The sequence below is a fragment of the Gobio gobio genome (genome assembly GCF_949357685.1).
Source record: "Gobio gobio genome assembly, chromosome: 23".
Lineage (NCBI taxonomy): Eukaryota > Metazoa > Chordata > Actinopteri > Cypriniformes > Gobionidae > Gobio > Gobio gobio.
The window spans coordinates 21129231-21145095 of NC_137119.1; the positions used below are offsets into that span (position 1 = coordinate 21129231).

A 15865-nucleotide genomic window follows, 5' to 3' on the forward strand; every position below is an offset into this window, starting at 1 on the left:
GCTTGCACAATATATTGCTGGTAGTCAAAACAGAAGTGGATTAGTTTATTATCTTTCAATTAGTTCTGAAACAGGCAATCTGCATGATCTCTCAGCCTTTCTCAGTCTCTTTAGACTCAGAGATTGTGAGGGTCAAAGTTCACATATCCTTCTGCTTTAGACAGACATACATGTACACATGAAGGACTAATGCATTTTTGTCAAATAATTTTGCATTTAATTAACAGTGTTTTTACCTGACATCAAAGACTAAAATAAAATGTAATACAAAAAGCTATTATTTACAATAAAACAATTAGTAGCTATATTATGACAAAGATAATGCACAGTACAGTCAGTACATTTTAACAAGTCTCCATGATGGCAGCAAAATCTCCAGTTGGATGAGGCAGAATATTTTAGGCAAGAGGATTTTTTTTTTTTTTTTTTTTGGAACAACAGTGCCATCTTGTGTTATTTTAGTGGTAGTGATTGAACTTCTATCAGAAAGCTGAGGCAGGGTGCAAATTCTGGTTTGTAAAAATATAGCCTATACAACCTTTCAAAGTTTGGGGTTAGTAAGATTTTTTTTTTTTTTAAAGAAATGAATACTTTATTCGGCATGGATGCATTAAAGTGATCAAAGGTGTGAGTAAATGCATTTATAATGTTACAAACGACTTCTATTCTAAATGCTGCTCCTCTTTTGAACTTTCATTTCATCACAGAATCCTGAAAAAAATCACCACATTCCACAAAAACATCAAGCAACACAGCTGTTTTCAATGTTGATAATAATAACTAGAAAGTTAAATTTATTGGGACAAGCTTTTATTTTGGCTTGACAAAGCCTTGTCTGAACATGTGAACGTTGTATATGCTTCCTAGCATGTTTTACGTTGCTAACAAGTTTTATGTTGTTAGCATATCTTAGCATGTGTTATTTTGCATTTTGCTAGCATGTTTGTAGCATGTTTCGTATACATTGCTAGCATAAATATGTTGCAAACATTTGAGCACATAACATGAATTAGTATTTCACCAATTGCTAACATGTTGCTAGCATGTTTTAACACATTGCTAACGTGATTTAGCATGTTGCTAACATGTTTTAACACATCGCTAGCGTGAATTAGCACATAGCTAGCATGATTTATTACATTGCACATGAATTAACATGTTGCTAGCATGTTTTAGCCAACATAAGAAATGTTTCTGGAGCACCAACTCATCATGTGTCTGAAGACTGTAATGGGATGGCTGGTGATATTTAGCTTTACCATCACAGGAATATATTAAAAAATAAAAATTCTAAAATATATTAATATTTTGAATTGTAATAGTATTTCACAATATTATTCAGCAAAAACACAGATGCGTCATTTTTACAAGTTCAGTGACACCTGTAAGGTTCAACATTTCCTACCTGAAAAATCAGATAGCATTCCTTAGCAGCTTTTTAAACATAGATCTTTCATACTTTAACAATTCCAGCATAAAAATATATATATATACAAATGTGCACCTTTTCTCGTTAACCAAGTTCATTCGTTTATGAGTAGGCTATTATATTTGTAAAAAATTATCAAAACGTGTTTTTGGCTCTGGTTCCAGTCTCTCCATTCCGTCGATCTCATCTGCCACATGTCCACGAGGGTGCAGGAGGCTGTAATAGAGTGCCAGAAAACCCAGTCCGAGTGAATTTGACATGAATATAAAAAATATAATGGGCAGAAAGTAGTCAGTCCTTTCAGACTCCGGCTTGAGCAGAAACAACAAAATAGGTGCAGCAAGATTTTGACACACACTTAAAATATAATACATAGTCATGGGAACTTTAGTGTGCCCTCCTTTAATGTTAAAGAAGGTAAAAACGAGGATAACTCCAACAATAGCTCGATAAAGATGTTCGAGGACTCGTGAAGTGCAGAATTTGGTCTCCTCCACACATGCCCAGATGGTTCCCACCAGCCATACGAAGGCCATTGCTAGAGTAGTGAGGGTGGAAAGCATGATGAAGAGGGTGAGGCTGAGGATTCGTGGGGTTATGGTAAATATTTTGTAGAACAAGTAGACAGCTGTTGGGATTCCAGATGGCATCTCATTAATGTGAGGTAGAGAGCGCCGTAAACAACGCCGATAATCCACCGTGGCCCAGGCTATGTTGACGAAAGACACGGCCATGCTAATGTCTAAAAAAGAGATTTTATTATATTACAAATCAGTCTGATTACATGGTCTACCACAAACTGTGATATAGGCACTTACACTGCAGTGATGCCATAAAACAACCATTTTGGGTTACACAAAGAACAGTTCTTAAAATAACCATTTTAACAATCTAAAGAACCATTTTTCTACTATAAAGAACATTTTATGGAATGAAAAAGTTCCATGAATGCACCTATGACATCTAAGGTTCTTCATGGACCTTTATTTTCAAGAGTGAAGTGACTTCCAAAAATTCTGAAGTTTTTTGTTTTGTTTTAAATTATATAAATTATTATTATCGTTTAAAATGTATTCAAGCTTACACTACCATTCAAACGTTTGGGTTCGGTAAGATTTTGTAAGATTATGTTTTTGAAAGAATTCTCTTTATGCTTGCCAAGGCTGCTTTTATTTGATTAATGATACAGTAAACATATCCTATGTCTTAATATATTTTAATAAATAAATTGTATTTATTCCTATGATGGCGAGGCTGAATTTTCAGCATCATTACTCCAGTCTTCAGTGTCACATGATCCTTTAGAAATCATTCCAATATGCTGATTTGGTGCTTTAAGAAATATTTATTATACATTATATTTTTTTCTGGAAACCGGATTCTGGATTCTTTGATGTATATAATGTCCAGAATTAATTTGAAATATAAATCATTTTTAACATTTTAAATGTCTTTACTATAACTTTTCATGCTTCCTTGCTGAATAAAAGTATTAATTTCTTATTTTTTTAAACGTACCCCAAATTATTGAACAGTAGTGTACACTGTGGATAGTGTTGGGGAAAGTTACTTTTAAAAGTATTGTGTTACTTCCTAAAAAGTAACTAGTTGTGTTACTTAGTAACTTTTTATTGAAATGTTGCGTTACTTTTGTGTTACTTTTTCTCACATAGGCTGGGCTCCCTGTGTTTTTTTTGTTTTGTTTTCATAACAAAAATGTAATATCTAGTTTTCGACAAATGTAAATGCCCATTCACACCAAACGTGAAATAAACAAGCCACTGGCTGATGCCTGTAAACTAGAGTGCACAGTTCAAACAAACCTTTCAGCTACCATTCTGGGATGAGTTTCCCCATACAATGACATAACTCACTGCTTAACTACCATAGTATGTTGCATCTTTGGAAGAAATCAACTACTGACGACTGTTTCCCAAAACCGTACTGTCGCAAATCTGTCGTTCAACCACATTAGTTAATGATGTCACGCAGGTGGTGGAGTAATAACTGCTTTTAATGAATTATTTGAAGATCGAATTTATGCTAGATTTTTTGCTATAAATTATGGACATGGCACCTGAGGACTAATTCTTATTTTCCTCAGTTATTTTGCTTTATTTCCAGATTCAAATAGGCTCGTTCTTATAGAGCACGTCCGCACATGCTCACTCTTCAAAAAAAGTGCTTTAAATCTCTTGACAAACTAAAAGACGTAAATTACATGTGTATGTATTTGAAGTAAAAGATATAGATTGTACTAAATGTCAGCTTACTTATTTTGCTCAAGATAAGGATTTATTAAATCCACATGTCGTGCGAACAAGAAACTATTCTTATAACCACAGGTCGAGAGCAGTCGTTCCAACCACGCAAGTTTGCGAATGTTCGTTCGAACTATGGTTTCAGGATACACCGAATGGTTGAACCATGTTGATAACGATGGAACTTGCGATCATAGTTGGCTAACAATGCTTTTGGGAAACGCACCCCTGGACTAACTTGCATTACTTATTTGAAAAAGTAACTCAAATATTTTGTTGTAAATTGAAAAATGTGTTACTTGTTACTTGAAAAAAGTAATCTGATTACATAACTTGCATTGTTTGTAATGTGTTACCCTGAACACCGTGCAGAAGTGCACGTAATGATTGTATCTGTGCAGGACTTACATTGCAGATTAGATCGATGGTTGTGCGCCAGTATGATATAGACCTGCAGAACAAGTTGAGGAACGCTCTCCAGGAACGTCTCAAACAAGCGGAGCATGCTCAGATCCGTAGCGATCCCGAAAAGGCGGTACTGCTCCTCCTCTTTACTCTGTCCTGAACGTAGGACTTTAAAACTCTTCTTCAGGAGATTGCAATACCTTAGAGTAACAGATAGATTGATTAATTAACTCCATTTGTAAATGTTTGCAACAGCAATAAAAAAAATAATACAAGTGTGGAGACGACACGTTCTTTTCCTTCCCCCTTATTTTTAAGAACTAGTTCGCCCACAAATGAATCTTCAGTCACATTTTTTCTCACCCTCATGTCTTTTCTCTGGAAGCTTGTTTCCATCAAGGAATTTAAAAATATTCACAAAAAATTTGTAAGTATTACTTTGTATCTGACGATTCTGAATTTTTTTCTTGCAATTGCAAGTTTATATCTCAGAATTCTGACTTTTATCTAGCAATTACAAGTTTATATCCTGCAATTCTGACCTTTTTTCCAGAATTTTGAGATATAAACTTGCAGCTGTGAGTTATGACATGTAAATTGTGTTCTCGCAATTGCAAGAAAAAAGTCAGAATTGTGAGATAAAAAAATTACCTTTTTCATTTTTTTTATTGCGTGGTAAAAACATGCTTCTATACTTTCAAAACCTGAATGACTTCCTTTTTTTCTGTGAAAAACAAAGATGTTTGAAAAATGTATCAGTGTTTTTTTTCCAGAGTTGTTTTGGAACCCATTGATTTTCATTATATGAACAAAAACAGCTGAAACATTCTTCTAAATATCTTCTCTTGTGTTCCACCGAAGAAAGAAAGTCATACAGGTTTGAAACGACATGAGAGGGAGAAAATGATGATCGAATGCTCCTTTTTGGACGATTTATCATTAATATTTGGATATTAGATTCATGCCATTTGAATGCCTAATAAATTAGCATGACGTTACCTGGTAAAAAGGCCTATCTGCAGTACATGTATCCCGATCAGTTGGCAAGTGGACAGACCCTTGTCACCTTCATCATTTCTCTCATCATCTTTGAACCATGCATAGCTGAATATCTGTATGCATACAGATCCGGCCAGAACAAATGCAAGAGTCAGTGCGGCCCAGGACACATAACCGCTTCTAAAATACTGCACAGATAACAACAGGTCTGATCCAATGTCTCCTAAATAAAAAACGAATCCAAAAAGGGTGCATAGCCATCGAAAAGTGGTAAATCCTCTTTCAGTAGATGTCATGATTGTGATTTATGGCATTTAATGAATACTGATGGCAGATTGTGCTTGTTAATGCTGAATATGTAGATAGACATTTGGTTTCTGTCAACGAGAACAGCTGGTTGAGTCATTCCCTTCTTGTCTTTATCCAAAACTGATAACCTGTATAGAATAATAGAGAGAGAACAGACGGACATCAATACATGTTAGAATATTTTACATCTGAACTGAAATAGTGCTGTGACTGAATGAACCGGCTTGTTGTAAAACTTTTATTTCTTATAGGTTCAGTTCTTTAAGTGTTATTTCATGTTATCTGAATGTGTTTCTACTATCTATTTATGTTTTGGACTTTGTCCAGTACAAGTCACTACACAATGAATAATGAATGATAACATTATGTAATGTGTACAAAATGTGCCGCACACTATCATAACCCCCACATTTTCAAAGACAATTTCCCATTTACTAATATTCTGACTTACATCATGTGATCAAAAGTATATTTTTCATAGAGGGCCTGAAATGTCATTCATTTTTATGTTCTCAAACTATTTCAAAATGGTAACACTTTACATAAGATTTCCTTCATCAACATTAGTTCAATGCGTTAGTTAGCATGAACTTACTATGAGCAATATATTTTTACAGCTTTTATTGACCTTTGTTAATGTTAAGTAACAAAAATGCAACTGTTCATTAACTATGTTAACAGATATCCTTTTGATTTTATGAATGTATTAGTAAATGCTGAGTTTAAGATTAATAAATAGAATTATTTTTCATTGTTAGTTCATGTTAAAGGGATAGTTCGCCCAATAATAAATTAGCCTACTTACTCACCCTCACGTTGTTCCAAACCTGTATGAGTTTCTTTCTTCTGTTGAACACAAAGGAAGATATTTTAAAGAGCCAAACAGTTGACGGTAGCCGTTTCCATAGTAGGAAAAAAATACTATGGAAGTCAATGGGTGCTGTCAACTGTCTGGTTACCAACGTTCTTTAAAATTTATTCCTGTGTGTTTAACAGAAGAAAGAAACTCATACAGGTTTGAAACAACTTAAAGGGGTGAGTAAATAGTATGACACAATTTTCATTTTTGGGTGGACTATCCTTTTAAGCAATGTAAATAATGTTTAAAATGAAACCTTATTGTAAAGTGTTACAAATGTATTTTTTTATGTTTTTCTTTTTCTTTATCGTGCCAATGCAAAGCACTTTCAGTTTTCATTTGTCTATAAAAAAAATAGGCTTGTCTTGCCTGTCACCAGGTCTACGTGCAATTTACGTAGGCTAATAAATACATATTAAATGTTAACATTTACTATTTTAATGAAAATATCCTGAAAGTACATAAACAAGTACTTACTGTTAACATGTTGTAAAACATAAGCACATTTGACGTAAACATCAGGACAAAATGTATTTGCTAAGCTTTGTTATCCAGCGGGTAATGCTGTCAAGCCATAAACTGTCACTTTAGTTCCCGAGTGTAGATATTAAATCAGCACATTTACTCTCATTAGCTTTCAGTTCAAATTGTAAGTCCCATTCAAAACTTACCAGAGTTTCCATTCTTCTGCTTGCTCAGTTGCAGTGACGACGAGACTTCTCAAAGACAGTATGATATTTCTCATAATTCCGATGACGGAGTAAACCACACCCATCTGAACTAACCCTACAGTGACTGTGTGATGTAATACACACCCAAATATGTCTTTAGTTATAAACTATATTGTTTGTGGACCAATGAGTTATCACAGCAATTATTCATTACCTGACACTTTGAATACATAGCCAAAAGAAGAAATGCCTGCCATTCTCAAAATGATAGGCTACTCTCAGTCTCAGCCCTTCTATTCTTCGGAACCAGGAAACAACTGAATTCTGGTCATTGCTTAGATTGTGAACTGAAACTACCATTTAACTACCATCTAACGAGCAGTGCTGTGTTCATGTGGTTTTGGCCATTGAACAAAAATGAAACACAGGAAATGCCTTCTTTGGTATGCTGCTTTACAACTTTTACAGTAAGCAACAGACTTCCAAGTAACTTCATGTCGCAAAGGCTTTGAGGTTATTTCACCCCCTTATTAAAAGCTAGTTTTCACCATTGCAAAAAAAGTACCATAAACTTGGATGTTTAAGTAATTTCAACTTAAATTACATTAAACTGACTTTTAAAAATGAGCTGAATCTTGTATAACTTATAAAAGATGTAGGTAGCCTACTTGACTTTATGTAAAAGTAATTTTGATGAGTTAAAGCAATATAAAAACATATGTTGTCATAACCTATTGATCATATCTTTTTTTTACTGATTTGTTTGCAAAATACCATCCACAAACTGATGTTTGGCTACAAGTTTAATGTTCCCTCTTATATGTGTACTGTATATAAGTAAGTAATGATCATTTTAATGACTTTGCAATGTAAGCAAAGATATGTAAACACCCAAATATTGCCAAAAGTCAATTTGGACACCCCTCCAAATGATTGAATTCAGGTGTTCCAATCACTTCCATGGCCACACAGGTGTATAAAATCTAGCACCTATGCATGCAGACTGCTTCTACAAACATTTGTGAAAGAATGGGTCGCTCTCAGGAGCTCAGTGAATTCAAGCGTGGTACCGTGAGTCCATTCATGAAATTTCCTCACTACTAAATATTTCACGGTCAACTGTTGGTGGTATTATAACAAAGTGGAAGCAATTGGGAACAACAGCAACTCAGCCACGAAGTGGTAGGCCACATAAATTCACAGAGCGGGGTCAGTGCATGCTTAGGGTCACAGTGCGCAGAAGTCGCCAACTTTCTGCTTAGTCAATAGTTATATACAGACCTCCAAATGTCGTGTGGCAGTGCGTAGAGAGCTTCTTGGAATGGGTTTCCATGGCCGAGCAGCTGCATCCAAGCCTTACATCACCAAGTGCAATGCAAAGCATCGGATGCAGTGGTGTAAAGCACACCGCCACTGGACTCTAGAGCAGTGGAGTGACGTTTCTCTGGATTGACGAATCACACTTCTCTGTCTGGCAATCCGATGGACGAGTCTGGGTTTGGCGGTTGCCAGGAGAGCGTTACTTGCCTGACTCCATTGTGCCGCGTGTAAAGTTTGGTGGGGATTATGGTGTGAGTTTGTTTTTCAGGGGTTGGGCTTGGCCCCTTAGTTCCAGTGAAAGGAACTCTTAATGCTGAAGCATACCAAGACATTTTGGACAATTTCATGCTCCCAACTTTGTGGGAACAGTTTGGTGATGGTTCCAACATGACTGTGCACCAGTGCACAAAGCAAGGTCCATAAAGACATGGATGAGTGAGTTTGGTGTAGAGGAACTTGACTGGCCTGCATAGAGTCCTGACCTCAACTGATAGAACACCTTTAGGATGAATTAGAGCGGAGACTGCGAGCCAGGCCTTCTCTTCCATCATCAGTGCCTGACCTCACAAATGCACTTCTAGAAGAATGGTCAAAAATTAAAGGGGTGGTAAACCACGATTTCACTATTCTAACTTTAGCTAGCGTGTAATGTTGCTGCTTGAGCATAAACAACATCTGCAAAGTTACAACGTTCAAAGTTTAAAGCAAAGGGAGATATTTGCTTTTAAAGAAATCAGTTTCTAAGAACTACAGCAAACGGCCAGTAGGCGACTACACACATTCCTCCAGGGTTGGTGACATCAACAGGCTCAATATTTACATAAACCCCTCCTCCGAGAATATTAAATAAGGGGGGGTGAGGCCATTTTGTATCGCGGCGCTGTTGTGGTATAGTTAGGCTGGAGTGTTGTTGCCGCGATGCCAAGGAAACGCTGTTATATTCATCCGGATTGCAGGTCTGGGGTACTTGCTCTGTTCAGCCTTCCTTGGGACGGGGGTGCGTTGCAGAGCGTTTAACATACAGCATGTTATATGCACATGTGTTTGAGACGGGGAACAGGCGCGCGCGGGGCTCCCTGCAGCACATCTCACGGAGGAAAACATCCAACGTCTTCGCGATTTCAATGCCGGATTTGCACAACGTCAGCTGCGTGAAAAAAACACTGCCGGTGCGTGGATGCACGACGCGCGCGCTGCACATTTCACGGAGGACAACTTCCACAAACTTCGCGAGTTCAATACAGGATATGCACAACGGCTTGTCCTGAAAGCTGGATTTACAAACAGAAGCTGTTTACGGGCCACAACCTGTAGGTCTGATTTATTTTTCATCGATGTGTTTTCCTGTAATAGGTTGTAGCAAGTAAGTAAACAGATGACAGCGCTGTTCTGCAAACCAGTCTGTTAAATGCTCATTCATACTTAACGTTATCCGACGAACACCTAACGTTACAAACATTAACGTTAAAATCTCAACAGCGAACCTGGCATTAGTGTAAATGATTCTTTGATTAGAGCTTTTATGTATTGTTTATCTACAGGCATGCTAAACATGGTTCTGTGTGTGATTTGGCTAACTTACTAGTTAAAGCCAGTGCTTAGTGTTCGTTTTGGGTTAGTTCTTGCGACAGATATTTGGCTATAATCGTTCTAAAAATACAAAAGTTAAAGTGCCATTCAGTAGCGATCATTATAGATCCGCAGTCTTTACTCTTGAGGACTGAACAGGTTCTGCTCGATCATCTTCACTCAAATGTTCTGGGTCTGATTCGGGCTCATATGGTTTTATTGACGCCGTTGTTTCTAATACTGACCAAAGCACAGCCTCCGGTAAAGGTAAGGGGCGTGACGTTTCCGACAAACGTGCACTGCGGTTAGCGAATCACAACACACTGGGCCAGCTAACCAATCTGAGCCCATCGCGTATTTTTGAGGGACTGGCTTCATACAACCCGGAAACCATCAGACCGTTTTACAAGGAGGGACAGAGCAGTGTAGAATAAAGGTCAAATATATGAAAAATAAGGCAATTTTTTTTTAAACGAAGCATGAACACATGTTACAGTGCACCCCACAAACACAGTCAAGCCTTCAAAAGAATGTGTTTTACCACCCCTTTAAGGATTAAGAATGGGATGTCATTAAAGTTCATGTGCATGTAAATGCAGGCATCCCAAAACTTTTTGCAATATAGATACTGTATACTGTATATATATATATATATATATATATATATATATATATATATATATATATATATATATATATATATATATATATATATATATATATATATATATATATATATATATATATATATATATATATATATATATGCAGGTGCATTTTTGACATAACATGTCACCCTGAAAACCCGGGTAACAAAGTCACAGCTCGCCCCTGAGATATATATAATGCACCTGCAAGTTGGATGGGTTAGACAGAGTGTTAGCTGCTCTGTTGCTTACTCTCATTACACATAGCAACACAGCTAAAAGTTTCCTAATATATTTGACCATTTAATGAACGTAGTCTACATTTACCTGTTGATGCCTTCACAAGCACCTGTAAAAGCTGTTGAATTGTGTTTGAGTTGAGTCAGGCGCGATGCGCAGAAGGTGCGTTTGCAAAATATGCTGTATTTTTGTAATTCCGTTTGGTTGCTCTAATGTTGCATAAACTTAATGCTTTACTTTTAAACGGTACTGCGCATCGACTGATGACACACCCAGCCTACAGTCTATGGGACACACATCTAAACAGGACAAATAAGAAACACCATCGGAGGCGACCATTTAAATGTATGCCAGAAGTTTTTATTATTTTTTTTTCACTTGATTCAGTCCATTTAGTTTTGTATCAAACACAATGTGATTTCCGTTGATCAGGATGGCAGTAACAGCTAATTTTTCCTCTTGGGGCGAACGGTCTGCTCACAGCTGAACCAATGAGAACGCAGCACAGTGATGACGATACAGAACAACAGAGCGTAGGCACCAGAGCTGCTGTGGATCCGCACACCCGGAACTACAGATTTGAAGAAAATTATCGTTGTTTGGCAAAAAAATAAAGGACAGAGAGAGATGACAGAGGACTCATGAGCGCACGGACACGAGCGAGCTCATGCCGGCTCAGATCCCGCATGCCTCACTCTCTCCAAATAGAGAGGCTTGGCCAGTGCTCTTCACTCAGACAGACCAGCACCCCTCCGCCTCAGACAGGCAAAATCGACGCCAGGCCAAGCACAGACGCCAAACTTCTCTGCGTTCTCCGCCAGGGCTGTCGAAGAGCTCGACTGGTCTTCACCAGAAGAGCCCACCAGAAGCCGCCTTGATGAATGGTTCCTGCCGGGGCGCCAACAGGCCCCTCGTCAGTGATCAGCGCCGTTATTCCCTGAAGTTCACGAGTCCTGGCACGCCCCCTACTCTGCCCGCCTACGCACTTCCGCCTCTGCAGCGCTCTCAACCTTAGATGGCGCGGAGGAAAAGGGGTATGAAAAACTACCCCCCCGGAGGAAGCAGTGGCCGCGCATCTCTACCCACCCACCGCCATTGGATGGAAGGCCAAAGTGTCACATCCATCAAAGCCGTGCATAACGACTTCAGCTCTTGCCAATCGTGCTTAGTCCTGCCTCAGCCCTGCACACTATGGCGGGTGAAACTCTTCCAGGTGAAACTCTTCCGCTCCATGGACAAGTCTGGACCGGACCCAGCAGCCTTCCGCGATCTGCACTGACCTGGCCCTGCGCACCACAAAGTCCACCGCCCAGGCTATTGGAAGGAGCAGGGCCAACCTGGTAGTGCTTGAGCACCACCTGTGGCTCAACTTGACGGAAATCAAGGACGCGGATAAGACCGCCTTCCTTGACTCCCCCATCTCTACCACTGGTCTCTTCGCCCCCGTGGTGAGCGGCTTCTCTGAACGCTTCACTGAGGCACAGAAGTCTTTGCAGGCCATGCAACACTTCCTACCGAAACGCTCCATCTCTGCTTCAGGTCGCCCAAAAGAACGCGCCGACCCAGCAGCCAGCCAAACCAGTGCCGCTGATCTCTCAGCCCCGCCCAGTGGCTGACACCAGACAGCGCCAACAGGCAGCGAAATGCTACCCGTTCCCTAAACGCCAGGGATCTGGTCCCCCATTCGAGCCGCTTCAGTCAGCTGAAATAAGGCCATTTTCATTCAAAACCGCACTCCTGCTATAGCTCTAGCATCGGTCAAGTGAGTGGGCGACTTACAAGCACTCTCTGTGAATGCTTTCGGTCTCGAGTTTGGGCCTAACGACTCCAAGGTCGCCCTCAAGCCGAGACATGGCTATGGGGTGAGTGAAGTTGTCACTGAGGCACTAACTGTGCGTTCACACCGCCGCCGGCGAGAGTGTCAAACTTCGCTCTGGCCGCCCTGCCATCGACGCTGTAGAAAGATTCGTGGATGCGCTGCCGCTCTGACGTAGATCGAATGTTGGTCTTTTTTGAAACTGCATTTAAAGGGGCTGCAAAGCAAACAATCATGTTGAACGGCGTTTGTGCAGACTGACCACAGGTAGGGTATAACCGTAAAATATAACCTCATGAAATAAATGTGAAAGTTTAAAAAAAGCAGATCGATGGAAAGAACTTAACAATTATAGTTACATGTTTGCTAACGAAATAAACCAATTAAAAGCCATTTGTGTGGTGTATAAATAATGTTGCGCGTCTTCTTATCAAACCCGCCGCACCAGCAGTGATCAACCTCTCCTCTATTTTGCTTGGGAACTCATGTGGTCGGAACCAAAGTTTACAGCACTGCGTTCTCTAGAATCATCTCAAGCGGAGCACTTCTACATTCCCATTGGTTGCCGCCGGCTGCCACCGAACCGCGTCGTAGCTCATTACCATAAAGTTGACCTGACTTCAACTCTCCTCGACGCCCAAATCGTCCAAGACGCGCCGCGCCGTTTTCGCCGGAGCTCGGGCTCCCATTGAGAATGAATGACTTCCGGCCACTTTGACGTTCTTGCCGGCGGCGGTGTGAACGCACAGTAACTGACTTTTTTCGGGATTTTTGGGAGGAGATTGCAGCTTTAGCTTTAATTTCTACATTTCCATAACTGTTTATTTCACACCAACATAATGAATTGTTCTGCATCTGTGAGAGTGTGGGCGGGCTTTTGATAATCGCGCCTCTACTTCCTGCTCTCTACCGCGCAGATTACGGTCCCGAGATCACTACTGCGCAGACTCTGTCCCAAATCTGCGCAAGATGTCAGCGCCGTGTGCGGGCCTCCGAAAGCTTCAACACTCGTCAGCGGAAGCCAATGAAGTCGCGTCGTCCATATTTTTTTATGGTCTATGAACTAAACCTACTCTGCCCTGTCAGGGCTCTCAGAGTCTATGTAAAGCAGGGGTGCCCAACCTTTTTTAAAAGATCTACTTTTAAATTTGTCAGTATGCCACGATCTACACTGGCTGAATTCAGATTAAATAAATGACAAGTAAATGATCAGTAATTTATTGATGTATCCTTAAGTTGTAAGCTGGTCTTTGTTCAATAGCACAAACATGGAGGATGCTAAAACAGTATTTTATTATATTATATTAATTTCTTTGTTTTCAAGGGGATAATCATTTATAAATTACTTCAACTGAATGAACAAAACATTCATAAAATCTTGGCATATTACTTATTAATCCACATTTGATAGATTTTACAACTTGGAAGTCTTTGCACTGCAGGCACAAGTCCTTTCTGTTTAGGTGAGTTAGGCCTCTAAGAGTCCAAACCCCTATGTACTCCTTCTGTGGGCTCCGACCCTTGTCCGGATTTCTGACCAAAGTTCTACTCTAAGCCTCAGGTTTTTCTCCTCAGGCGAGAGCTCAGAGCAAGGTCATCAGCTTAAATAGCACGGCCTAATTGAACTGTGTTCCCAGCGTTAGCAAGATGCAATACGAGTGAACTGTTTTCAAAAGGGAACGTACTTGGTTGCTCACGTAACCTCGGTTCCCTGAGAATAACGGGAATGAGTATTGCGTAGACGTCCGTGCTATTAAGTTTTACATCCAGGTCTTGTCGCTTCAGTCTAATTAACCTGATTTCTATGGCAAAATGGGCTGCTTTTATAGCCAGTAGCTCCGCCCATTTTGGCGGGCTCAGCTCCTATTGGTTCATGCGGTTACGCCACCTTGCCATAGGTTCATGCAGATCCCGCAGCCAAATCAATCAGTGTGCTTATAGCTCTGCACGTTTTAAAATAAAGGCTTCAATATTTCGAGAAAATGGGAACCGAGGTTACGTGAGTAACCGTTGCTCACCTGTATAATAAAACACATAATATATTAAAGCGGAAATCGAGGGTAATGCGGGTATGATGTCATTGATAGGCGACGCATGGACACGCTCTGTGTCCTGGTTAAAATTTCTTATTTCTCTGGATTTAAACATTCTTGGAAACATTTGGGATAGTGTAAGTACACACGTCAACAAAATATATAACATTGTTCAAGTGTTTTTTGTATATTTTAATCCAAAAATCTTACATATTGCGCCTTTAACTAGTAACTTAAATGTAATGCTAAGGTCCATTATTAACAAAAATGTGTTTATTAGATATACATACATATACATCACTGATTCTTGAGATAAGGGACAAAACATGTCACAAACACAAAAGCCCTATTTATGTTAAAAAGTAAGAATGTAAACACAATAAAAATACTTAAAAAGTTACATCTAAAGGAAATTTGTATACTCAGGACATGTATTGCTTATTCTTTTAAATAATTTATTTAGTATTATTTTAAAAGCACACTCTATACTTGGAAACACTTGTGATTTAACCTGCCCTCAGCATGAGGTCACAATGTAAAACTGCAAAAAACACAACAAATTAAAAAATACACAGTTACATTAAAAGGCAGAAAGATATCAAACACTACAACAAGTAAATACTGAATTATACTTTCCATTAAAAAATGGTTATAATAGTTGCGTGAACTCCGTCAGGATTTTTTATAATTATGAATAAATCGGGCAGTGTCATGGGCAGCTTTAACTCTGAGGAGCGTTTTCTATTTCCTGCTCATTGTGGATCTCACAATAGGACACATAGTCTTGGAAGTTATAGATTTTTTTAACATTTTAAACAAACAAAATTGAAGTCTCCGCGGTCACAGCCTTATGTCAACTCCGTCATCGCAGTGTCATAGTTTCTGTAAATAGTTGTGGGATAAATCTTGCCATTTTGATATGTTTATTAAGGCAGCTACAACTGAGGAAAAAACTAAATTGCTCCACTGTACAACACGTGATTAAGGTGGAAAAAAATAACATTTTGTCAACTCTGTCAGATGTAAACTACGTCAGGTTTTATGTCTGTAGTTGACAAATGCTCTCAAAAAGTCTGTATAATGTTATTTGCATATGGGGAATTCTTCTAATACTGTTTCATGATTACATACTGTATATTTGGCTTCAGTTCAACCTTTGTCAACACCGTCAGTATTTTACACCCGGCGTCAGGTGAAGATTTTTGTTAATTTTGAAAGAAATGTCTTATTCTTTTTTCAATTTATTGTGTCAAAATGTTAAAACATCAATGGAACTACATGATATTATGTCTTAATTACATAAGCAC

The 15865-nt window shown here is 39.0% G+C and overlaps 1 protein-coding gene across 1 annotated transcript; it reads right to left on the reverse strand.

The window, feature by feature from the left end:
* Positions 1-431: 431 nt before the first annotated feature.
* Positions 432-7016, reverse strand: xkr9 (XK, Kell blood group complex subunit-related family, member 9). Its single transcript, XM_079806084.1, has 4 exons — positions 6934-7016; positions 5095-5531; positions 4099-4295; positions 432-2171 (listed from the first exon to the last, which is right to left on the reverse strand). Exons 2-4 carry the CDS (start codon positions 5388-5390, stop codon positions 1546-1548), a joined length of 1119 nt encoding a protein of 372 aa, XP_079662210.1. The 5' UTR covers positions 5391-5531; positions 6934-7016; the 3' UTR covers positions 432-1545.
* Between the last annotated feature and the right edge of the window lie 8849 nt (positions 7017-15865).

Bases quoted from the DNA above. Each gene is read 5' to 3' on its own strand.
- xkr9 (XM_079806084.1), bottom strand. From the start codon at position 5,390: ATGACATCTACTGAAAGAGGATTTACCACTTTTCGATGGCTATGCACC. The intron at 4,296-5,094 runs GTAACGTCATGC...TGTTACTCTAAG, and splicing joins CAGATAGGCCTTTTTACCAG to GTATTGCAATCTCCTGAAGA. The intron at 2,172-4,098 runs GTAAGTCCTGCA...TCTCTTTTTTAG, and splicing joins CCATCGATCTAATCTGCAAT to ACATTAGCATGGCCGTGTCT.